Here is a 24,284-nt window from a genome sequence, read left to right as displayed (position 1 = left end):
TGTAAATTATGGGAGTAGGTCTGGTGATAGGAGAAGGCAATGGCACCCCACTCCAGTACTCCTGCCTGGAAAATCCCATGGACGGAGGAGCCTGGTGGGCTGCAGTCCATGGAGTCGCTGAGGGTCGAACACGACTGAGTGACTTCACTTTTCACTTCTATGCATTGGAGAAGGAAATGGCAACCCACTCCAGTGTTCTTGCCTGGAGAATCCCAGGGATGGGGGAGGCTGGTGGGCTGCCGTCTATGGGGTTGCACAGAGTCGGACATGACTGGAGTGACTTAGCAGCAGCAGGTCTGGTAAGGTCTTTACAACCTCCAGACATTCTTTGGATTCATTGGAGAGTATATAACTTCATTGCTAACACTAACAAGGGGGTACTCTTTCTGCCCCCTTCTGATGCCTATGTCAGAAGCTTTCTCTATCTCCTTTGTACTTTAATAAAACTTTATTACACAAAAGCTCTGAGTGGTCAAGCCTCGTCTCTGGCCCCGGATTGAATTCTTTTCCTCAGGGGGCCGAGAATCCCGGCGTTGTGATTCAACAACAACCTTTCAGTTGCACAATTGTATGACTTTACCTTAAGTCATTGAATTGTTCACTTCAAATGAGTGAAATTTTTATGGTATATGAATTATATCTTAATAACATTTTTGTTAAAAAAAACAACAGTACAGGTCACATCTAATTGGCAGAATGTTTACATTGCCATGGATCCAAAAAGAAACACCTGGGTATGGAATTAAGAGTGGGCAAGAGCTGCTGTTGAGAGAAGCAAAGAGGTGCCTAGAGTCTCAGATACGAAACCTCTATGTTGAGTTAGCTCTTTGAGTTGCTGTTGACTCGACTTAGGCTTGTACTTGTTTGCACGGTTATGATAAATCCACCTAGACTCAAGCCATCCAGTATGGTAGCCACTAGCCACATTCGACCATGAACACCTGAAACGTAGGTAGTCCAGATGAGTGGTACTGTAAATTTAGAACACACACTGAATTTTAAAAAATTAGTTAATTAGTTTGGCTGTATCAAGTCTTAGTTGTGGCATGTGGGATCTAGTTCTCCGACCACGGATCAAACCCAGGCCCTCTGCATTAAGAGCACTGAGTTTTACCCACTGGACCACCAGGGAAGTCCCATACACACTGGATTTTGAAAACTTAGAATGAAAAATATATATAAGATATCAATAATGTTATATATAGTGGCATTTTAAATGATATTTTTGATTAAATAAAATATTTTTAAAATTTAAAAGAGGTATATTCTTTGAGAATTAAAATTATTCCTTAGAAGAGGTGGATATTTCAATGCCTGGGTATACATGATTACAAGTGTGTTTGTCCACTGCTGACTGGTGCAGTGGTAAAGAATCTACCTCTGGATGGGGAAGATCCCCTGGAGAAGGGAATGGCAACCCACTGCGATATTCTTGCCTGGGAAATCCCATGGACAGAGGAGCCTGGCTGGCTACAGTCCACGTGTTGCAGAGTCAAACACGACCGAGTGACTGAGCACAAGCATGGGTACAAACTTACTGGATAACAGGGAGAATAAAAAGAGGCAAGCGAACAGCTCAGAGTGGGGATGCGCTTGCAGGGAAGCACAGGGCTTTCTGAGTGCTAAAGTGCCCTGCTGACCTCTCTCCTGGGTATTGTTAGGGACCAAACGACGGTCTCTAGGACCTGAGTCATATTTACCAAAAAGAGACAGGATATGCGCTCATCTTGCCTGGCCAATCATGTAATGCCAGCTACTCCTGTAACTGAGACAAAGAACTGCCTGTATATAAGCCGCCATACTCCTTTGTTCCGGGCTCTTGTCGGATTCCCTTGTGTGGGATGAGACTTGGGCCCTAGCGCGCTAGGAATAAACAAACTCCCTTCTTGCGTTTGCAATACTGTGGTGGACTTGCTCTCTCGGTCGGTTCGGAGATACGGGCTCGGAGCATAACATCTGGGGGCTCATCGGGGATCGCTGGCCCGCTGGGGAGGACAACTCTCCTGGTAGAAGGGAGTAACCTCGTTAGGAGATAAGAGCTCTGAGCACCGGTGCTAACGATGCAGAAGCCCAGATTAAGTCCAGGGCCCGGTATCGTACTGGGGAGGCATCTGGCTGTAAAGTGCAGAGGCAAGTCAGTGTAAGGCCGGGGCCTGGTTTAGTGCTGGGGAGGCAGCTGGCTCTGGTTACTGGATTAAGTCCAGCGTAAGGCCGGGGCCCAGTTTTGTGCTGGGGAAGTGGCTGGCTCTGTGAACATCCTGCAGGTAAGATTGAGTGCATTGTCGGTGGCCACCTTGTGTTTGTTATCTGTTTGTCTATTTGTGGTGTCTGCGCTGCTCTTTGTGTGCTCTGTTGGCTCCCAGTGTACTTTTCTGTGACATTGGGACAAACAACTTCTACTCCTTTATCTCTTATGATTAACCACTTCTCTGATTTCAAATCTAGAGCTCAGAATCTTTCGTTACTGGTAAAGAAGAGCAAACTGGTGACTTTCTGTTCCGCCGAGTGGCCCACCTTTGACGTCGGATGGCCACAAGAGGGAACCTTCAATCCCCAAATTATCCAGGCAATTAAAGAGAGGGTGCTTACTCCTAGTCCTGCCGGGCACCCAGATCAGACTCCCTACATTCTGGTCTGTCAGGATCTAGTGAGAAACCCGCTGGAATGGCTTAAACCCTTTGTTCTCGCTCCTCCTAAACCTCCCCATCCCTCTTCCCCAACTCCAACCTCGCCAAGCCCACAGGTGCTAGTCATGAAGGCTTCCGAAGAAAAAGAAGGAAAAAAGGACGAGAATCGACCAAAGCCGGTCTTCCAGGAATCTTCTCTGTATCCTAATCTGATAGATCTGGAGACCGAATTGTTCCCACCCCCGTATGCGGATCCACATCCGCCCTTGCTTCCACAGGTTCCACAGGTTTCATCGGGAAAAGCCAGGAGGAGAACCGAGCCTTCAGCTCATCCCAGAGAAGGGGGCCCCGCCCAGGGAACTCGGGGAAAAACAAGAGAAATGGCCAGCGTAGTGGAAGAAGACCCAGAAGTCCCCTCCTCCACTGTTCACACATTTCCTGTCCGGGTGGGACCAGCCAGAGAGGGTGGAGAGCGGACATATCAGTATTGGCCCTTCTCCACTAGTGATCTGTACAATTGGAAAACCCAAACTCCCTCCTTCTCTGAAAAACCACAGGGTCTTATTGATCTTTTAGAGTCTATCCTTTTTACTCACAATCCCACTTGGGATGATTGTCAGCAACTGTTACAGGTGCTTTTCACTACAGAGGAGCACGAGCGGATCCTGTCAGAAGCTCGGGAGAATGTGCCAGAGGTGGATGGGAGGCCCACAATACAGCCTAACCTCATTGAGGAGGGGTTCCCCTTGGTGCGACCCAACTGGGACTTCGAACGTGCTGAAGGTAGGGAGCATCTCCGGATGTACCGTCAGACTCTTATGGCCGGCCTTAGAGCGGCCGCCAGGAAGCCAACTAATTTGGCCAAAATAAATTCAGTGAGGCAGGAACCAAATGAGAGCCCAGCAGCCTTCCTTGAAAGGATAATGGAAGCTTTTAGACAGTATACCTCTATGGACCCACAGGCAGATGGGTCACGAGCGGCAGTTATGTTAGCATTTGTAAATCAAGCAGCCCCCGATATTAAAAAAAAAGTTACAAAAGATAGAGAGGTTAAATGAACAATCCTTGCAAGATCTAGTGAGGGCAGCCGAGAGAGTTTTTAATCATAGAGAGGCCCCAGAAGAGAGAGAGGACCGCATTAGAAGAGAAGAAAGAGAATTTAGAGCTGAAGAAAACCATAAAAATCAAACAGAGCTGGCCCAGATATTTTTTGCTGGGGTTGAAAACAAAAACAGGTTCCAGAAAGGGAAAAAATTGGACTCAAAAAACTGAAAAAAAAAAAAAAAACTGACAAGGCGTAAGCTTGAGAAAAACCAATGTGCGTTTTGTAAAGAGTTTGGACATTGGAAAGATAAATGCCCCAAGAAAAATCTAAAAGAGGGGCCCAAGAACCCCAAGAACGAGACTCCCTCTCCAGACAGTCATATCTTCTACGCAGGTGAGGATAGCGACTAGGGGGGTCAGGGCTCGAAGCCCCTCCCCGAGTCCTGGGTAACCATAAATGTGGAGGGAAAACCGGTTGGCTTCATGGTGGACACGGGAGCCCAATACTCAGTCTTAAACCAAAAAGATGGACCCATGTCTAAGAAAAGTAGCTGGGTGCAGGGAGCAACCGGGACTAAAGGATATGGATGGACTACAAAACGGCATGTGAACTTGGGGGCCCACCAGGTAACCCATTCTTTTCTGGTGATACCTGAGTGTCCGGCACCCTTGTTGGGAAGGGATTTACTGTCTAAAGTAAATGCCCAAATTCATTTCGACCACGGACAAGTGTCGGTTTTAGATGGGACCGGGCATCCTCTTCAGGTCTTGTCTCTGGCATTAAAAGATGAATACAGACTCTACTTGCCAGAGGCCCCAGCGACAATAAGCCCTGAAGTACAACCATGGGTTCAAAGATACCCTCAGGCCTGGGCTGAAACTGCAGGAATGGGGCTAGCCAAACAGAAGCCCCCTATCATTGTGGAACTGAAAGCCAGTGCTTTCCCGGTGAGGGTACGACAGTATCCCATGAGTCAAGAGGCTCGACAAGGAATTACTCCTCATATACAACACCTCATAGACGCTGGGGTCCTAAAAAGGTGCCGGTCCCCATGGAACACTCCCCTGTTGCCTGTGAAAAAGCCTGGGGGAACTGATTTTAGACCGGTTCAAGATCTACGAGAAGTCAACAAACGGGTGAATGATATTCATCCTATGGTTCCTAACCCTTATACATTGCTAAGCAACTTGCCTCCAAACTACATTTGGTACACTGTTTTAGATTTAAAAGATGCCTTTTTCAGTTTGCCTCTTGCCCCCGCAAGCCAAGAGATCTTTGCCTTCGAATGGCAGGAAGACGGTGGTCAGACCCCTGTGCAGCTGACATGGACTTGCTTACCACAGGGTTTCAAAAACTCGCCCACGTTATTTAATGAGGCCCTGGACGAAGACCTCCGTGAGTATTGGGTTGAACACCCTACCATTGTTTTATTACAATATGTTGATGACCTTATGCTGGCAGCAGCTGCAGAGAAAGAGTGCCAAGAGGCAACAGGTGACCTTCTCCAAACCTTGGGGACTTTAGGTTACAGGGCTAGTGCCAAAAAGGCCCAGATTGCCAAGCAAGAGGTTACATACCTCGGTTATAAGATAAAACGGGGCCAGAGGTGGCTAACACAGGCTATAAAAGAAACCATCCTCCAGATCCCTGAGCCGGCTAACCCTAGAAAAGTGAGAGAATTTCTGGGAACGGTGGGATATTGCTGGTTATGGATCTTGGGGTTTGCAAAAAAGGCCAGGCCCCAAAGAAAACAAGGACTGGAAATGGACTGAGCCAATAAAAGAGGCCTTCCAAGAGCTCAGGCGAGCCTTGCTAGAAGCTCCTGCCCTTGCCCTCCCTGATCCATCTAAGCCTTTCCAATTATTTGTAGATGAAAAGCGGGGGATAGGAAAAGGGGTACTAACACAGAGATGGGGACCATGGAAGTGACCTGTAGCTTACCTTTCCAAGAGACTGGACCCAGTGGCAGCCGGATGGCCACCTTGTCTCCGTATCATCGCTGCCACCGCGCTCTTAGTCCACGATGCTGATAAACTGACTTATGGACAGAGACTCTTGGTCTACACTCCTCATGCCATAGAGAGAGTTTTAAAGCAACCCCCAGGTAAATGGATTTCTAATGCCCGCTTGACGCACTACCAGGCCTTGCTACTTGACACCCCACGGATTCATTTCCAAATGCCCTGCACTCTAAATCCGGCCACTCTTTTGCCCAATCCAGGAGAAAATAGCCCCCTCCATGATTGTGATGAGATACTGGCTGGGGTAACAGCAATGCGAAGGGACTTAACCGATACTCCACTGGATAACAGTGAGCTAAAATGGTTCACAGATGGCAGTAGTTATGTAAAAGATGGACAGAGACGGGCGGGAGCCGCAGTAGTAGATGACTCTGGACAGACCATATGGGCAGAGGCCCTTCCCCTGGATACCTCAGCACAAAAGGCAGAGTTAATTGCCCTGATTCAAGCATTAGAGAGAGCCAAAGGAAAAAAAATAACTATTTTCACTGACAGTCGCTATGCTTTTGGCACGGTACACATCCAGGGCCCGATATATCGGGAACGGGGGGTTTTGACAGCTGAAGGAAAAGAAATTAAAAACTTGCCTGAAATCCGTAGACTTTTAGAGGCTGTACAGATGCCTCGGGCTGTGTCAATAGTACACTTACCTGGACATCAGAAGGGTAACAGCCCCACGGCACGAGGGAATCGTGCCGCAGACCTGGCAGCTCGAAAAGTAGCTGATGAAGATTTCATCACCCCTGTATTTGCGATCGGACTTCCACCTCCAGGTATGGGAACTCTGCCCCCAACCCCTGAGTATTCATCCACAGACTTTGCTTGGATCCAAAAACACACCAACCTTCAAAAAGATAAAGATGGATGGTACCAAGACTCAGACGGCTACTTGATACTCCCTGCTCAGTTGGGACAGCAACTATGTGAGCATTTGCACTTGTCTACTCATCTGGGAGAAAAGAAGACTGATGCTCTTTCAAACTGCACGCCTGCGATTTCCCCGGCACTAGACAACTGTAAAGAACATAGTGCATGCTTGTAAGGCGTGTCAACAGATGAGGCCAGGAAAAGGACAACATGCAGGACTGAGGTATCAGGGAGAAGGACCAGGGCAACACTGGAAAATAGATTTCACCGAGGTAAGGCCAGGCAAGTATGGTTACCGGTACTTGTTAGTGTTGGTGGATACCTTCTCAGGGTGGGTGGAGGCTTTTCCTACAAAGGGAGAAACCGCGATGATAGGGGCAAAAAAGATTTTAGAAAAAATAGTTCCCAGGTTTGGCCTGCCAGTGACCATCGGCTCTGATAATGGACCTGCTTTTGTGAGTCAAATAGTTCAGAGCCTTGCCCTAGCCCTAGGGACTAAATGGAAGTTACATTGTGAATACAGTCCACAGAGCTCAGGGCAAGTAAAAAGAATGAATTGGACTCTAAAAGAAACTATAACTAAATTGGCTATAGAGACTGGCGGGGACTGGGTGACCCTCCTTCCCCTCGCCCACTTCTGTGCGTGTAATACTCCTTATCAACTTAATCTGACCCCATTTGAAATTCTGTATGGGAGACCTCCCCCTATATGTCCAATATTTGAAGGGAAAAAACTACTGCCTCCCACGTTGGGGCAATTCCAAGAGGCCTTGATGGCCTTAAGCAAGGTGCACTCTCGTGTCTGGAAACTGCTCCAAGAAATACATGTGGGTCAAAATAAGGGAACTATTCCCTCACATGACATTGGCCCCGGAGACTGGGTATGGGTCAAAAGGCACCAAACCAAGGCACTAGAACCCAAATGGAAGGGTGCTTATGTTGTTCTTCTTACCACCCCAACTGCCCTAAAGGTCAACGGTATCGGGCCTTGGGTGCATTGCAACCACGTAAGCCCAGCTGCTTCAGCAGAGCAGGAAGACTCTAAGAAAGAATGGGAAGCATCTTGGCACCCGTCCAACCCCTTGAGGCTAAAGCTTCGAAGGCGCCAATAGGACCAGGACAACTCGGCTGGGCCATCTTGTGGATGACCCAGTTACTCTGCTCCGGAGTTGCCAGCTTGAACCCGCATCAACCCATCAAAATCACCTGGAAGCTGCAAAATGGACTAACATGAGAGGTGCTAAACTCCACTACCACAATACATCCACCAAACACATGGTGGCCAGACTTGTACTTTGACCTTAAGCCGATGGTAAATGTGCCTTGGGCTAGGGGTTATCTCTGAGAACAAGGGTTCTGGGCATGCCCAGGCGCACCCAGACATGACTGGAAGACCTGTGGGGGGGCACAAGACTCTTATTGTACAACTTGGGATTGTGTTACTTCTAATGATGGACCTCGGCGCTGGGAAGTAGGAAATCGAGATTTACTTAATTTTTCATTCGCCAAGCCCCTCCCTAGGGTCCTCGGAGATCCAACTTTTAGCTGTGAAAGTTGCAATTATGCACAAGTCAGAATAAGGTTCAATCCAGAAAAAAAGCAAAAAAGAGGGGACCTGGATCTCTGGCCTATCTTGGGGGCTACAGACAAGGGAATCAGGAGGGTTTGGGGTTGATGGAAAAGGGATTATAGTAGTGAGCCAGGTCTTAGAGCCAATTCTTGTACACAGTATCGGGCCCAACAAAGTAAAAAAGCTGGCTGTAATCCCCCACCTAACGACTTCCATGCCAACATCTTTGGCAGTGAGCCCCGAAGCAGAAGTGCTCGCTGAAATAGATCCCCTATGGAAGCTGATTAGGGCAGCTTATGCCACCCTGAATCAGACCCATCCTGAGGCAACTAAATCTTGTTGGTTATGTTACAACTTAATTCCCCCTTATTACGAAGCAGTAGGCCTCAACGCCTCTTATGACTTGGCCAACAGCACTGATCCTCCTCAGTGTCATTGGGGGGACTGAAAGGTGGGTCTTACGATGAAAGAGGTATGGGGAAAGGGCTTATGCACGGGCACGGTGTTACCAGCAAAGTCTCCACTTTGTGCGCATGTCGTCGAGCCTGATGATTTGCCTGTAGCTAAATGGTTAATACCTCAAATGGGGGGATGGTGGGTCTGTTCACACACGGTGCTAACTCCATGCCTGCATAGCTCAATCTTTGACCCCAAAGAAGAATTCTGTGTTATGGTGGCTGTCATGCCAAAGATTCTGTACCGACCAGAGAAAGCAATATATGATTATTGGGCCCAGAAATTAACTCTAAATCCTCCAAAAAAAACTTCTAAAGTTAAGAGGGAACCTCTTACCGCCATAACCATAGCAACTATGTTCAGTCTTGGAATAGCCGGGGCTGAGACCGGAATAACAGCTCTGTCCCTGCAAAGCCAAGGATTTAACTCCCTGAGAGCGGCCATAGATGAAGACATTACCCGTATAGAGCAATCTATTAGTCATTTAGAATCGTCTCTAACTTCTCTATCTGAAGTAGTTCTGCAAAACAGGAGGGGATTAGATCTGCTCTTTCTGCAACAAGGGGGACTCTGTGCTGCCCTAGGAGAAGAGTGCTGTTTCTATGCGGATCATACAGGAATAGTTAGAGAATCTATGGCCAAAGTGAGAGAAGGACTAGCCCAACGTAAACGAGAACGTGAGGCTCAACAGGGATGGTTTAAATCTTGGTTTCAACAATCCCCTTGGCTGACTACCTTAATCTCCACCTTGCTAGGACCCCTGCTAGTACTTTTACTAATGCTTACCTTCGGCCCATGTATTATCAATAGACTTGTAGCCTTTGTAAAGGAATGCATAAATACAGTACAGCTGTTTGTGCTTCGACAACAATATCAAACTGTGTCTCAGGACCGAGAGGAAGATTCCTCTATATGATCTAAGGACAGGGGGGAATGTTAGGGACCAAACGACGGTCTCTAGGACCTGAGTCATGTTTACCAAAAAGAGGCAGGATATGCGCTCATCTTGCCTGGCCAATCATGTAATGCCAGCTACTCCTGTAACTGAGACAAAGAACTGCCTGTATATAAGCTGCCATACTCCTTTGTTCGGGGCTCTTGTCGGATTCCCTTGTGTGGGATGAGACTTGGGCCCTAGCGCGCTAGGAATAAACAAACTCCCTTCTTGCGTTTGTAATACTGTGGTGGACTTGCTCTCTCGGTCGGTTCGGAGATACAGGCTCGGAGCATAACAGGTATCACTTTCTAGCTCTAGTTCACAACGTCAAATGTCTTTAGGGAGCCAGAAACTGAATTGCTCATCAAAGAGCACGCCTATCTCCAGTTATAGGTCTGGGGGAAGTAATGGTAAGAGTGGAGGGAGAAGAAGGTTCATTCCTTCAGTCACAGAAATATATTTATAGGTACACCTCCCTTCTTGAACAAATTGTGAGGGCATAGGAGAAGGCAATGGCACCCCACTTCAGTACTCTTGCCTGGAAAATCCCATGGACGGAGGAGCCTGGTGGGCTGCGGTCCATGGGGTCGCAGAGTTGGACACGACTGAGCGACTTCGCTTTCCCTTTTCACTTTCATGCATTGGAGAAGGAAATGGCAACCCACTCCAGAGTTCTTGCCTGGAGAATCCCAGGGACGCCAGAGCCTGGTGGGCTGCCATCTATGGGGTCACACAGAGTCGAACACGACTGAAGTGACTTAGCAGCAGCAGCAGCAGCAGCAGGAGGAAACCAAGAGAGAGACAGAATAGTACAAGTCAAAAAGCACCTCCAGGTTCTTAGTTTAGGGAAGCTGGCCTTGTTAGCTGTGTTAGAAAAGCTGATTCCAACAAGAATTGCAACCAGCTTGCAACCTCAAGATGTTGAGGACATCTGGTAGCATCAAGCTGAGCACAAGTTCAGAGGAAGAAAGCTAGCATTTCTCAGCTCTATTTGCCCACTTGTTATTTTGTTACTGTTGCTGTTTTAAAAGACCAGAGTAGAGCTATCAGGTTGGATTCCTTGAGCATGCCAGCAAGGAACCACAAAAAGCTTTATTGGAGAAAAGAGATTGTTCAGTTCAGTTCAGTCACTCAGTCGTGTCCAACTCTTTGCGACCCCATGAATCCCAGCACGCCAGGCCTCCCTGTCCATCACCATCTCCCAGAGTTCACTCAGATTCATGTCCATCGAGTCCGTGATGCCATCCAGCCATCTCATCCTCGGTCGTTCCCTTCTCCTCCTGCCCCCAATCCCTCCCAGCATCAGAGTCTTTTCCAATGAGTCAACTCTTCTCATGAGGTGGCCAAAGTACTGGAGCTTCAGCTTTAGCATCATTCCTTTCAAAGAAATCCCAGGGTTGATCTCCTTCAGAATGGACAGGTTGGATCTCCTTGCAGTCCAAGGGACTCTCAAGAGTCTTCTCCAACACCACAGTTCAAAAGCATCAATTCTTCGGCGCTCAGCCTTCTTCACAGTCCAACTCTCACATCCATACATGACCACTGGAAAAACCATAGCCTTGACTAGACGGATCTTAGTCAGCAAAGTAATGTCTCTGCTTTCGAATATACCATCTAGGTTGGTCATAACTTTTCTTCCAAGGAGTAATTGTCTCTTAATTTCATGGCTGCAGTCACCATCTGCAGTGATTTTGGAGCCCCCAAAAATAAAGTCTGACACTGTTTCCACTGTTTCCCCATCTATTTCCCATGAAGTGATGGGACCAGATGCCACGATCTTCGTTTTCTGAATGTTGAGCTTTAAGCCAACTTTTTCACTCTCCTCTTTCACTATCATCAAGAGGCTTTTTAGCTCCTCTTCACTTTCTGCCATAAGGGTGGTGTCATCTGCATATCTGAGGTTATTGAGATTTCTCCCAGCAGTCTTGATTCCAGCTTGTGTTTCTTCCAGTCCAGTGTTTCTCATGATGTACTCTGCATTTAAGTTAAATAATCAGGGTGACAATATACAGCCTTGACGTACTCCTTTTCCTATTTGGAATCAGTCTGTTGTTCCATGTCCAGTTCTAACTGTTGCTCCCTGACCTGCATACAGATTTCTCAAGAGGCAGGTTAGGTGGTCTGGTATTCCCATCTCTTTCAGAATTTTCCACAGTTTATTGTGATCCACACAGTCAAAGGCTTTGGCATAGTCAATAAAGCAGAAATAGATGTTTTTCTGGAACTCTCTTGCTTTTTCCACGATCCAACAGATGTTGGCAATTTGATCTCTGGTTCCTCTGCCTTTTCGAAAACCAGCTTGAACATCAGGGAGTTACAGTTCACATATTGCTGAAGTCTGGCTTGGATAATTTTGAGCATTACTTTACTAGCATGTGAGATGAGTGCAGTTGTGTGGTAGTTTGAGCATTCTTTGGCATTGCCTTTCTTTGGAATTGGAATGAAAACTGACCTTTTCCAGTCCTGTGGCCACTGCTGAGTTTTCCAAATTTGCTGGCATATTGAGTGCAACACTTTCACAGCATCATCTTTCAGAATTTGAAATAGCTCAACTGGAATTTATCACCTCCACTAGCTTTGTTCGTAGTGATGCTTCCTAAGGCCCACTTGACTTCACATTCCAAGATGTCTGGCTCTAGATGAGTGATCACATCATCATGATTATCTGGGGCATGAAGATCTTTTTTGTACAGTTCTTCCGTGTATTCTTGCCACCTCTTCTTAATATCTTCTGCTTCTGTTAGGTCCAGACCATTTCTGTCCTTTATTGAGCCCATCTTTGCATGAAATGTTCCCTTGGTATCTCTAGTTTTCTTGAGGAGATCTCTAGTCTTTCCCATTCTGTTGTTTTCCTCTATTTCTTTGCATTGATCGCTGAAGAAGGCTTTCTTATCTCTTCTTGCTATTCTTTGGAACTCTGCATTCAGATGCTTATATCTTTCCTTCTCTCCTTTGCTTTTCACCTCTCTTCTTTTCACAGCTATTTGTAAGGCCTCCCCAGACAGCCATTTTGTTTTTTTGCATTTCTTTTCCATGGGGATGGTCTTGATCCCTGTCTCCTGTACAATGTCACGAACCTCATTCCATAGTTCAACAGGCACTCTATCTATCAGATCTAGGCCCTGAAGTCTATTTCTCACTTCCACTGTATAATAATAAGGGATTTGATTTAGGTCCTACCTGAATGGTCTAGCGGTTTTCCCTACTTTCTTCAATTTCAGTCTGAAATTGGCAATAAGGAGTTCATGATCTGAGCCACAGTCACCTCCTGGTCTTGTTTTTGTTGACTGTATAGAGCTTCTCCATCTTTGGCTGCAAAGCATATAATCTTTTATAAAGAGATTGTTAGCTAGCCTATTTTCCACATAGAGATTTTAAAAATCAATTTTTGAAGAAAGTTTGAAAAATTTGAGCACCAGATTTTCTCTGCAACCCAATTTGTCAGAAAAGACATGATTAGCATCCATTCTGTAAAAGCCCATGCGAGGTTTTTTTTCCCCTCATGAATTTTAACAAAGCTTTGACCTTGACTGCTGCTTCTTTCCACCTTCGGTCACTTTTAATAGTGGCCTGATTGAAGAGTTAGAAGTAAAACACCTGAAACACCTGTACCCCCATGTCCATCAGCATGGTGATGATAAGCATTTTGAATTCAGCAAATAAGGCATCACTGACTAAATGGACGTGAGTTTGAGTAAACTTCGGGAGTTGGTGATGAACAGGGAGGTCCCGCGTGCTGCAGTCGGTGGGGTCGCAAAGAGTCGGACATGACTGAGTGACTGAATTGAACTGAATAAATCATCGGTGGATTATTAATACCGCCTCCTTCACTTTGCTAGTGTAGATACTAGTGAACTGATTGTAGGGAAGGGGAGCCACAGAGAGGTGATTCTACTTTATTGCTGGTCTGTGGATTCACAGACCATTTCTACACATGAATAGGAGAAAATAGGTTTACACTGACTGTGTCATGTAATTTCAGTGGGATTCAGTAGGTGGCGTAGAAGAGCTTCCCCAGTCCACCCAGAAACCCTAAACCAGCGAAACAAAATGTTTGAGGAAGTATTTGATTTTTCTACAGACTGCCAACAGGACAGAGGAACAGGCCAACTTGGTAAGCAACATCTTTTTAAATTCTGTAAAATAAAATAAATGGTATAACTAGTTATTAGACCCCAAAATCTCAGACGTCTCTATGATTAAGTCCTGGGTGTTTTTCTAAGTGCGTTATTTCTGATATGTACTTACTGTGACTTGAGCTAGCATTTATTTATCAGTTGCTTGTTCTGAGTCAGAGAAAGGGTTTTTGTGTTTTTGTGGATTTTTTTTTAAGTGAACCTCATCTCAGGCACAATTTGCTTTCAAGAGATTTGAAGTGGTAGATGAATATTTGGGTCATAAACATCTCACGGGTTTCTGATAGAGCTGCTAGCAGTTGATTCAGATGGCACTGCTCTTTTTATCCTGTTCCCTCCATTTATCTCTTTGTAATGAAAATGCTGAGGACAGTGAGCTGTAGGTAAACCACTCCTGGAGGCAGGGCTGCCCAGTGACTCCTGTTTTTATGGGCAGGTGCATTTGAGTTTTTCCTCTGGGCAATTCCCACAATTTGCATTTTTTTTCCTGTTTTCTCAGACTACAGAAACTGTCCTAGGGTGCAGCTATTGAGGTGGAATTGCAGGTTTTGAAAATGTTTCCCAGGCTACACCCAGCTGGATCCAAAGAGTTGTGAGTTTTTCTTTACAACAGAAAGCAAAAGTTCACAAAACCGCATAGAAAACAAAGCAGAAAAGCTCTTGAACTGGTTTTGATCCTTTCAGCCTGTGGTTAACATTTATAGCTAGTTGCCCTCATGCAAAGAAAACTCTTAATAAATATTTGTGGAACTGAACTCAATGGGCCAGATTGATTGTATGAGTATTAGCTAGCTATTAAGACAAGTCAAAGTCTCAACTCCATGCCTCCAAAATCTTTAGGCAAAGGCAATTCACATTTATTGATACACTGAATCATAAAAGGTGAGGCTAAACCTATCATAATCATAAAAATAGACATAAACACATCTGGAGATATTTTTATACTATCAAATCACTGCAATCTATTACTAGTTAACTTTGCAAATAATAATTTTGTCTGGCAGTAAAGTAATTTTGAGCTGCTACTATAGATGAGATTCTGTGCTGTTCATTAGGACTTTGACAAAAGTATTGATTTTCACTGATATAGCAAGTTTGTATATAAATATATACAATTTATATCTCCTTTAAGTGCCTAAACCTGGTGTCTTGGTGATAAAGAATCCGTCTGCAACGGAGGAGACCTGGGTTTGATCCCAGGGTTGGGAAGATCCCCTGGAGAAGGGCATGGCAACCCACTCCAGTATTCTTGCCTGGAGAATTTCCATGGACAGAGGAAACTGGTGGGCTACAGTCCATGGGATCGCAAGGAGTCAGACATAACTGAGGTGACTAAATACATGTATGTAACACTTTGACTTCTTAATGATAGAAATATAAATGATTTAATAAACTGAGTGCTTCAAATAGTGACTGCAAGTGAAAGGGCAAAATGGAAGTTGAGCAAATAGAAGATATTTGAGTCAACCAATTCAGCTAGGCAGAAAACTGAAGCCATGCTTTCCTTCAATGCTTGAAGACAGGCATTTTGATACCGACCAGGGTTCTCAGCCTTCCCCAGTCATTGGAAACTGACTAGAGGCTAGACAAGAAATTCAGGCAAGGCTTCATTGGGCCCCCTGCTGCAGCAGATGGAGTGAGAACAAGTAACAGGTTCCTTTGTCCACGGGCCTTGGGGAGAGGTGAGCTGGTTCCTTCTATGGGGGTGAGGTTAGAGGGATGTCCAGGGGTGGGGCTGGAGGGGTGGCTTAGGTGGTTTGCCGACCCCTTTGGTGTTGTGTGCAAGGGCACACACAGTCTGCTTTTGCTCCAGACCCCCTGTCTTTGCTCTAGGCTCTTTGGAGGTAGCAGATGGGCTTTTTTGGTCTTTTAGTGTCTTTTGTCCAGAATTTGTCTCAACTGTACATGCATGCAGTTATTTTCAGTCCCTTGTACTTTCTTTGTTTTTTGGAGATGTTTGCTGAGATGCGAGCACTATAGCACTGCAGCAAAAGGTCCCTGGCCCCAGCCTATCTCAGTTTTATAATGCAGTTTTTTTGTGGTTGTTGCTATTTAGGAAACAAGCTGTCCTTACCACTTTCCTCTTGCTTGTGGTGGGTTCGCTGTTTGCTGTGCGCTAAGCGCTCCTGTCTGTGCATGGAGTCCTGTCTCTGCCGCTTGTCTCTCTGGCCACTCTGTGCACACACCCGAGGGTGCTGACCACTGCTTCCTTGAACTCTGGTGTTTGGCTGGATGGTTAAAAGATCCCTAGATTTGGATTCAGGTTTAGGAATAAGTAAAGAATCCCATTTGAGCCTTAAGCCCAAGCTGCTCTTGCTTCAACTTAACTTACACAGGATAGTTCTGTTTTGAGATATTAGGCACTGGCCCAGGCAGTAATTGAGTATTATTTTTATTCTCATTGAAAAATGTCTCCTGTGTGGGTGGCTCTTTCAGGGAGCTGAAGAGAGAGACTTGGGACATTTCTGGGTCTTTCAGCCGAATACAATCAATGACATAGAAATACCACCTGTACTTTTCACATACATTATAATGTCTCTGTCCCCTCCCCTCTGCAGGGCCTTCATGAGCAGTGGTGAAGGGGGCATACATGGCCCTCTTTGATGTTTGAAGAGGTCAGGATCACCAAGGCATCATTGGGCATCTCTGTGAAAGGGTAAGTCCAAGAAATTCCCCCAACTAGATAAATTTGCATGTCTCACTTGGGGAACTTTTACAACCCACGATTGTTTCTGGGACATGAATTATTTGGGTCCCTCAGCTCTCCTTGAGAGATCTGAGGGGACATGTGAAGAGGAACTTAACTCTTTGCTAATACTAATGGCCTGCTTATATAATGTGGTTCTAGGAGGTTTTGAATAAGTTCCTTAAAATATCTGCATAGCTATGTAGCCCCCCTACTCAGGGGGTCTCTGGTGGTGAGAGGGTTCACTGTCTAGGGTTCATACCAATATGACCCACTGGTCTCATATTCTATGGGAATGCTGATAACAAAATAGTGTCTGAATAATGGTGGGCCGGTGTAATGACATAACCCAGGACAATACCTACTATATCACAGGGAATACATACATATTTGATGAATGAATGTGTTACAGAAAGGAGGACCCCTGTCTAGGGCCCAAGAGTGGGCTCTTGTCTAACACTCGGGAATGAATTGTCCAACGAGACACCTGTGCTGACAAAGCAAGAGACTTTATTGGGAAGGGGCACCTGGGTGGAGAGCATCAAGGTAAGGGAACCCAGGAGGACTGCTCTGCCACATGACTCAAAATCTCAGGTTTCATGGGATTAGGTTTACGGGATTAGTGATGGAATTAGTTTCTGGGTTGTCTCTGAGCAATCATTCTGACTTGGTCCTTCCTGGTGGTGTGAGCATCCCTTGGCCAACATGGATTCCAGTGAGAAGGATTCTGGGAGGTTAGTAGGACGCATGGATGGTGTCTTCTCTCTCCTTTTGACCTTTCCTGAAATCTTCCGGTTGGTGGTAGCTTGTTAGTTCTGCATTCCTTACCAAGGACTTCCTGTTTAAGATAACTCCTGTAGGTGGTTACTATGGTGCCTGGCTAAGGCAAGTGGTTTCAGTAAGTGTTTCCCCTAACAAATGAATGAGGAAAAGTTTTCTGAATAAGAGAGAGAAGGAAACTGCTCCCATCTAAAACCTTTCAGTGGTCACTGACCCCCTCATCACTCAGGATAGAATCCCAACTCCTTACAATGATCTGCCCCCTGTGTTCTTGGCCTGAGCTCCCCTCACCCACCTCACTCCATGCTAACACTGGCCTCCTTATTGTGCCTCAGACAAGCCAACCTCAATCCTACCTCAGGACCTTTGCACTTGCCTTTTCCTTTGCCAGAAGGAAATGCTTCCCCCACAGATCTTCCCATAGATGATTAATTCACTTCATTCTGATTTCTACTCCAATATCATATTCTCAGAAAGGCCTTCTCTGACTAATCAATCTGAAAAAGCCACCACCAACCACTGTTATATACCTAGCACTATTCTTGATTCATTTATCCTGCTTTATTTTTCTGTATAGTGGGTATCACTACATGAAATTATTATGTTTATGTTCTGTCTTTCCTCTAGATAATAAGCTCTTGAAAATTAGAAACTTATCTTGATCATTGCTTTATCTCTAGTTCCTAAAACATGGCCGGAAAGCTATCCATAATACTGATTGAATAAATGAATGAGTGAATGGATTTTCTTATCTTTTATCATTTTCTGAAAGATCTTTTATCAAAGTTATTGCAGTGTTACTGACCATATTCCTTATGCTGTATATTACAACCCCATAACTTATTAATTATATACTGGCAGTTTGTACTTCTTAATCCCCTCACTCTCCCACCTTCCATCCCTCTTTCTGCTGGCACACACTATTTTCTGTATCTATGAATCTGTTTTCATTTTGTTTGTTTTGTTTTTTAGATTCTGCATATAAGTAAGATGATGTGGTTTTTGTCTTTGTCTGACTTATTTCGCTTAGCATGATACTTTCTAGACCTACTCATGTTGCAAATGGCAAGAATTCATTTTTTTAATGACTAATATTCCATTATATATATATATATATATATACACACACACACACACACAAAACATCTTTATCATTCATCTATTGATAAACACCTAGTTTTGTTTCCATATCTTGGCTGTTGTAAATAACGCTCCCTCTTTCTCTTACAGGGATAATTGTCATTGGATTTAGGAACTACCTAGATTAGGCGTCCCCAACCTCAGTGGTGCTGGTCCATGACCTATTACGAAGTGGGAGGCACAGCAGGAGGTGAGCAGAGATTAAAACCAAAACCACTCCCACCTCCGTCTGAGGAAAAGTTATCTTCCACAAAACCAATCCTTGGTGCCAAAAATTTGGGGACTGCCGAGTCCTAGATAATCCAAGATGATCTTCTCAAGACTCTTAATGTAATTATCTCTACAAATACCCTTTTTCTAAATTGCTGCTGCTGCGGCTAAGTCGCCTCAGTCGTGTCCATCTCTGTGCAACCCCATAGATGGCAGCCCACCAGGCTCCCTCGTCCCTGGGATTCTCCAGGCAAGAACACTGGAGTGGGTTGCCATTTCCTTCTCCAATGCTTGAAAGTGAAGTCGCTCAGTCGTGTCCGACTCTTAGTGACCCCATGGACTGCAGCCCACCAGGCTCCTACATCCATAGGATTTTCCAGGCAAGAGTACTGGAGTGGGGTGCCATCGCCTTCTCCATTTTCTAAATTAGGTAATATTCAATTAGGAGATTAGGACATGGTTAGGAGGTGGACATATCTTTTTTGGGAGGAGGGTCACCATTCAATCCATTACATATCCACATTAAAAGTTATTTGATTAGAGGTAGTATAACTGTTCAGAGAAGGCAATGGCACCCCACTCCAGTACTCTTGCCTGGAAAATCCCATGGACGGAGGAGCCTGGTGGGCTGCAGTCCATGGGGTCGCTAAGAGTCGGACACGACTGAGTGACTTCACTTTCACTTTTCACTTCCATGCATTGGAGAAGGAAATGGCAACCTACTCCAGTGTTCTTGCCTGGAGAATCCCAGGGACGGTGGAACCTGATGGGCTTCCATCTATGGGGTCACACAGAGTCGGACACGACTGAAGCAACTTAGCAGCAGCAGCAGCAGTATAACTGTTGGAGAAGGAAACGGCAACCCACTCCAGTATTCTTGCCTGGAAAATCCCATGGACGGAGGAGTGTGGTAGGCTGCAGTCCATGGGGTCACACAGATTCGGACACAACTGAAGCAACTTAGCGGCAGCAGCATCAGTATAACTGTTTATGAATATGTGTATTTTCCTGGTTTCAGGTTGTGTGACTCCCAAGAATGTAGCTTTCATTTAATGTCTCTAGTAAAAAAATGTTTAATGTCAGTCATGCTTAATTTAATATAGTCATTTAATGCTGACTTTTTTTACCCCTAGGATAAGTACTGTATCAAGATGCTCTGAAGAATAGCAACTACCCTTAGGAATGTCTACTGTTACAAAATGACTAAAAAAAATTCTAGCATCTTCCATTTTGCCATCATCTTTATATTAATACTTGAGATCAGAACTCAGTTATCTGATGAAAGTGAATTTTTAATTGACAGGTCAAAAAGAGGTCTCACCTATGTTCCCAAAGACTTATCCCTGGAAACAACCATCTTAAATATATCATACAACTATATTTCTGAGCTTCAGATGCCTGACATCCTCTCACTATCAAAGCTGAAGATTTTGATAATTTCTCATAATAGAATCCGGTATCTTGACTTGAGTGTTTTTAAATTCAACCAGGAACTGGAATACTTGGATTTGTCCCACAACAATTTGGAGAAGATTTCTTGCCACCCTACTCTGAACCTCAAGCACTTAGACCTCTCATTTAATGCATTTGATGCCCTGCCCATATGCCAAGAGTTTGGCAACATGTCTCAACTAGAATTTCTGGGGTTGAGTGCCACACAGTTACAAAAATCCAGTGTGCAGTCAATCACTCGTTTGCACATCAGCAAGGTTTTATTGGTCTTAGGAGATACTTATGGGGAAAGAGAAGATGCTGAGAGCCTTCAAGACCTTAAGACACAGAGCCTGCACATTGTTTTCCCCACAGGAAAGAAATTCCATTTTAATTTGGACGTGTCAGTCAGCAACACAGTGAGTCTGGAACTGTCTAATATCAAATGTGTGCTTGATGATAATGGGTGTTCTTATTTCGAAAATGTTCTGTCAAAACTTCAAAAAAACTCAAGGTTATCAAATCTTACTTTAAACAACATTGAAATAACTTGGAATTCCTTCATTACGATCCTCCAGTTGGTTTGGCATACAAACATTGAGTATTTTTCCATTTCAAACGTGAAACTACAAGGTTACCTTGACTCTAGAGATTTTGATTATTCTGACACTTCACTGAAGACCTTGTCTATACACAAAGTTGTCCATGATGTGTTCAGTCTTCCACAAGGTTACGTCTATAAAATATTGTCAAATATGAACATCCAACATCTCACAGTGTCTGCTGCGCACATGGTCCACATGGTCTGCCCATCCCAAATTAGCCCATTTCTGTATTTGAATTTTTCCAGTAATCTCCTAACAGACACGGTTTTCAAAAACTGTACAAATTTGGCTAATTTGAAGACACTTATCTTACAAAAGAATCAATTAAAAGAACTTATAAACATAGTTCATATGACCCAGGAAATGAAGTCTCTACAACAACTGGATGTTAGCCAGAATTCCCTGGTGTATGATGAAAGTGAAGGAAATTGCCCTTGGGCCATAAATTTATTAAGTTTAAATATGTCTTCAAATATACTTACTGACTCTGTTTTCAGATGTTTACCTCCTCAGATCAAGGTTCTTGATCTTCACAATAACAGAATAAGGAGCATCCCTAAAGATGTCACTGGTCTAGAAACCTTGCAAGAACTCAACCTTGCTTCCAATTCTTTAGCCCACCTTCCTGGATGTGGTATCCTTAGCAGCCTTTCCATACTGATCATTGACTATAATTCAATTTCCAATCCATCAGCTGATTTCTTCCAGAGCTGCCAGAAGATTAGGTCCCTCAAAGCAGGGAACAATCCATTCCAATGTTCCTGTGAGCTAAGAGAGTTTATCCAAAGTGTAGGCCAAGTATCAAGTGACGTGGTAGAGGGCTGGCCTGAGTCTTATAAGTGTGACTATCCAGAAAGCTACAAGGGAACCCCTCTGAAGGACTTCCACGTATCTGAGCTATCCTGCAACACAGCTCTGCTGATTGTCACCATTGTGGTCCCTGGGCTGGTGCTGGCTGTTGCTGTGACTGTCCTCTGTATCTACCTGGATCTGCCCTGGTACCTCAGGATGGTGTGTCAGTGGACGCAGACCCGGCGCAGGGCCAGGAATGTACCCTTGGAAGAACGCCAAAGAACTCTCCAGTTCCATGCTTTTATTTCATATAGTGGGCACGATTCTGCCTGGGTGAAGAATGAATTAATACCAAACCTAGAAAAAGAAGATATAAGAATTTGTCTCCATGAGAGAAACTTTGTTGCTGGCAAGAGCATCGTGGAAAATATCATCAACTGCATTGAGAAAAGTTACAAGTCCATTTTTGTCTTGTCTCCCAACTTTGTCCAGAGCGAGTGGTGCCATTATGAACTCTACTTTGCCCACCACAATCTCTTCCATGAAGGATCTGATAACTTAATCCTGATCTTGCTGGAACCCATTCCACAGTATTCCATTCCTAGCAGCTACCACAGGCTAAGAGCTCTCATGGCACAGAGAACTTATTTGGAATGGCCCAAGGAGAAGAGTAAACACGTGCTTTTCTGGGCTAGCCTAAGAGCATCCATTAATATTAAACTGATGGGAAAAGCAGCAGAAGTACGTTACACAGAGATTTAAAATTTATCCTCTGCTGCGTTTGGGAAAATGTTGCTGGTTTGGGGGGCTCTAACAATGACCTTATTTTGCATCGACATGGATATGAACATGATTTTGAATTTAGCATGTAGATTAAAATATGAGGTCTCCTTCATGGTTCAGCAGTAAAGAATCTGCCTGCCAGTGCAGGAGAGATAGGTTTGATCCCTGGTCTGGGAGGATCCCACATGCTGCAGAGCAACTAAACCCAAGCACCGCAACTACTGAGCCTGCACTCTAGAACCCGGGAGCTGCAACTACAGCGCCCAAGTGCCACAACTACTGACGCCTGTGAGCCCTGGAGCCCATGCTTCATAACACAGAGAAGCCATTGCAGTGAGAAGCCCTTGAGCTGCAACTGGAGAGAAGCCCCTGCTCACCACAACCAGAGAAAAGTCCACACGGCAACCTAGACCCAGCACAGCCACAAATAAAATAATTATATATAATTAATTTTAAAAGTGTGTATGTCTTTTCAGGCCCCCAGTTCCTCATGATATAATTTCAATTGAAACAGTTAATTTCTAACACAAAAGGGATTCATCTATTTCTCTGCTAGGACTGAATTTATTGAGTTTATCATATAATCAAGAGACGCACCTGTTCAAACAACTTCAGTTGATATATGTTCCTGTGTGCCAATCAGGGTCAGTGTTAGAAAACTTCATGCCTTTTGCAACTGTAGCTGGGTTTCTATCAGTTCAGTTTAGTTCAGTCACTCAGTCGTGTCCAGTTCTTTGCAACCCCATGGACTAGAGCATGCCAGGCTTCCCTATCCATCACTAACTCCCAGAGCTTGCTCAAAGTCATGTCTATCAAGTCAGTAATGCCATCCAACCATCACATCCTCTGTCGTCCCCTTCTCCTTCCTGCCTTCAATCTTTCCCACCATCAGGGTTTTTTCCAATGTCAGTTCTTGGCATTAGATGGCCAAAGTATTGGAGTTTCAGCTTCAGCATCAGTCCTTCCAATGAATATTCAGGACTGATTTCCTTTAGGATTGACTGATTAGATCTCCTTGCAGTGCAAGAGACTCTCAAGGGTCTTCTCCAACACCACAGTTCAAAACCATCAATTCTTCATCGCTCAGCTTTCTTTATGGTCCATCTCTCACATCCATACATGACTACTGGAAAAACCATAGCTTTGACTAGACAGACCTTTGTCAGCCAAGTAATGTCTCTGCTTTTTAATATGCTCTCTGGGTTTGTCATAGCTTTTCTTCCATGGAACAATTGTTTTTTAATTTCATGGCTGCCATCACCATCTGCAGTGATTTTGGAGCCCAAGAAAATAAAGTCTGTCACTGTTTCCATTGTTTCCCCGTCTTTTAGCCATGAAGTGATGGGACCAGATTCTATTATCTTCACTTTTTGAATGTTGAGTTTTAAACTAGCTTTTTTCACTCTCCTCTTTCACCTTCATCAAAAGGCTCTTTAGTTCTTCTTCATTTCTGCTGTAAGGGTGGTGTCATCTGCATATCAGGTTATTGATATTTCTCCTGGCGATCTTGTTTCCAGCCTGTGCTTGAGTTTCTATAGCAGATTTCTAAAGAGATTATGTCCTCCTCATTTCCATTCAGCATTTTTCTCTGCATGTTGAAGGCTGTTTATTGTTAATGCTGGAGATTCTTCACCTGAAGGAATTTCGTCTTGGCCATGAGGAGCCACTTGGTCCATTTGAAGGGCAATTCAGATATGCTGGAGGTTGTCCTTGGAAGCTTCCCTCAGCCAATGTTGGAAATTGAATTGACAGATAAATAACCCAGCTTTCTCTCCCATTTTTGGGGGACAAACTTGGGGTGTGCTTTACCTTCTCCCTGAATCTCCCAGTAGAATGGGAAAGTTCTGACTTTCTATGGTAGAAATGACTTTATTTGCTTTCTTTCTCCTTTTGTTCCATAGTCTCATTCCTCCAAGGGTGTTTCTGAGATCACCTCTGAAATAAACTACTTGTAGTTGCATGCTTGTCTCAGGGTCCCAAACCATGGATGTGTTACATTGCAAGCCAAATGAACTTGAGTCTGGTTTGCTGTGGCCGGAGATCTTGCTTAGATTCTAGTTATCTGAGCTGGCATGCAGAAGCACATTTGTCCTTTGGATCATAAGAAGAAATGGAGCCAATGTGTCCTGCTTCTACACACAGCATCCCTGTCTTTTGGAAAACCATTTAAATAGGGTAAGAACAGATTGGAGCAGTGC

At 44.6% G+C, this 24,284-nt stretch overlaps 1 protein-coding gene across 12 annotated transcripts; it reads left to right on the top strand.

Annotated features, from left to right (window-relative positions):
• Positions 1–655: 655 nt before the first annotated feature.
• TLR1 (toll like receptor 1) lies at positions 656–22,544 on the top strand. 12 transcript variants are annotated; one of them, XM_069593876.1, is made up of 7 exons: positions 2,558–3,410; positions 13,506–13,637; positions 14,792–15,001; positions 16,218–16,315; positions 16,758–16,891; positions 18,356–18,595; positions 19,609–22,544. In XM_069593876.1, the coding sequence occupies exon 7, from the start codon at positions 19,675–19,677 to the stop codon at positions 22,063–22,065; it is 2,391 nt and encodes a 796-aa protein (XP_069449977.1). In that variant the 5' UTR covers positions 2,558–3,410; positions 13,506–13,637; positions 14,792–15,001; positions 16,218–16,315; positions 16,758–16,891; positions 18,356–18,595; positions 19,609–19,674; the 3' UTR covers positions 22,066–22,544. The 12 variants fall into 12 exon arrangements, 11 of the variants coding, with proteins under 11 accessions (XP_069449982.1, XP_069449979.1, XP_069449977.1 ...); XM_069593878.1 differs by lacking the exon at positions 14,792–15,001 and having other exon boundaries at positions 2,108–3,410; positions 18,356–18,455; positions 19,779–22,544; XM_069593872.1 differs by lacking the exons at positions 2,558–3,410; positions 14,792–15,001 and having other exon boundaries at positions 13,576–13,637; positions 18,356–18,455.
• The last annotated feature ends 1,740 nt before the right edge of the window (positions 22,545–24,284 follow it).

The sequence above is a fragment of the Ovis canadensis genome, chromosome 6 (assembly GCF_042477335.2).
Source record: "Ovis canadensis isolate MfBH-ARS-UI-01 breed Bighorn chromosome 6, ARS-UI_OviCan_v2, whole genome shotgun sequence".
NCBI lineage: Eukaryota > Metazoa > Chordata > Mammalia > Artiodactyla > Bovidae > Ovis > Ovis canadensis.
This window is presented reverse-complemented; position numbering and strand designations above follow the sequence as displayed.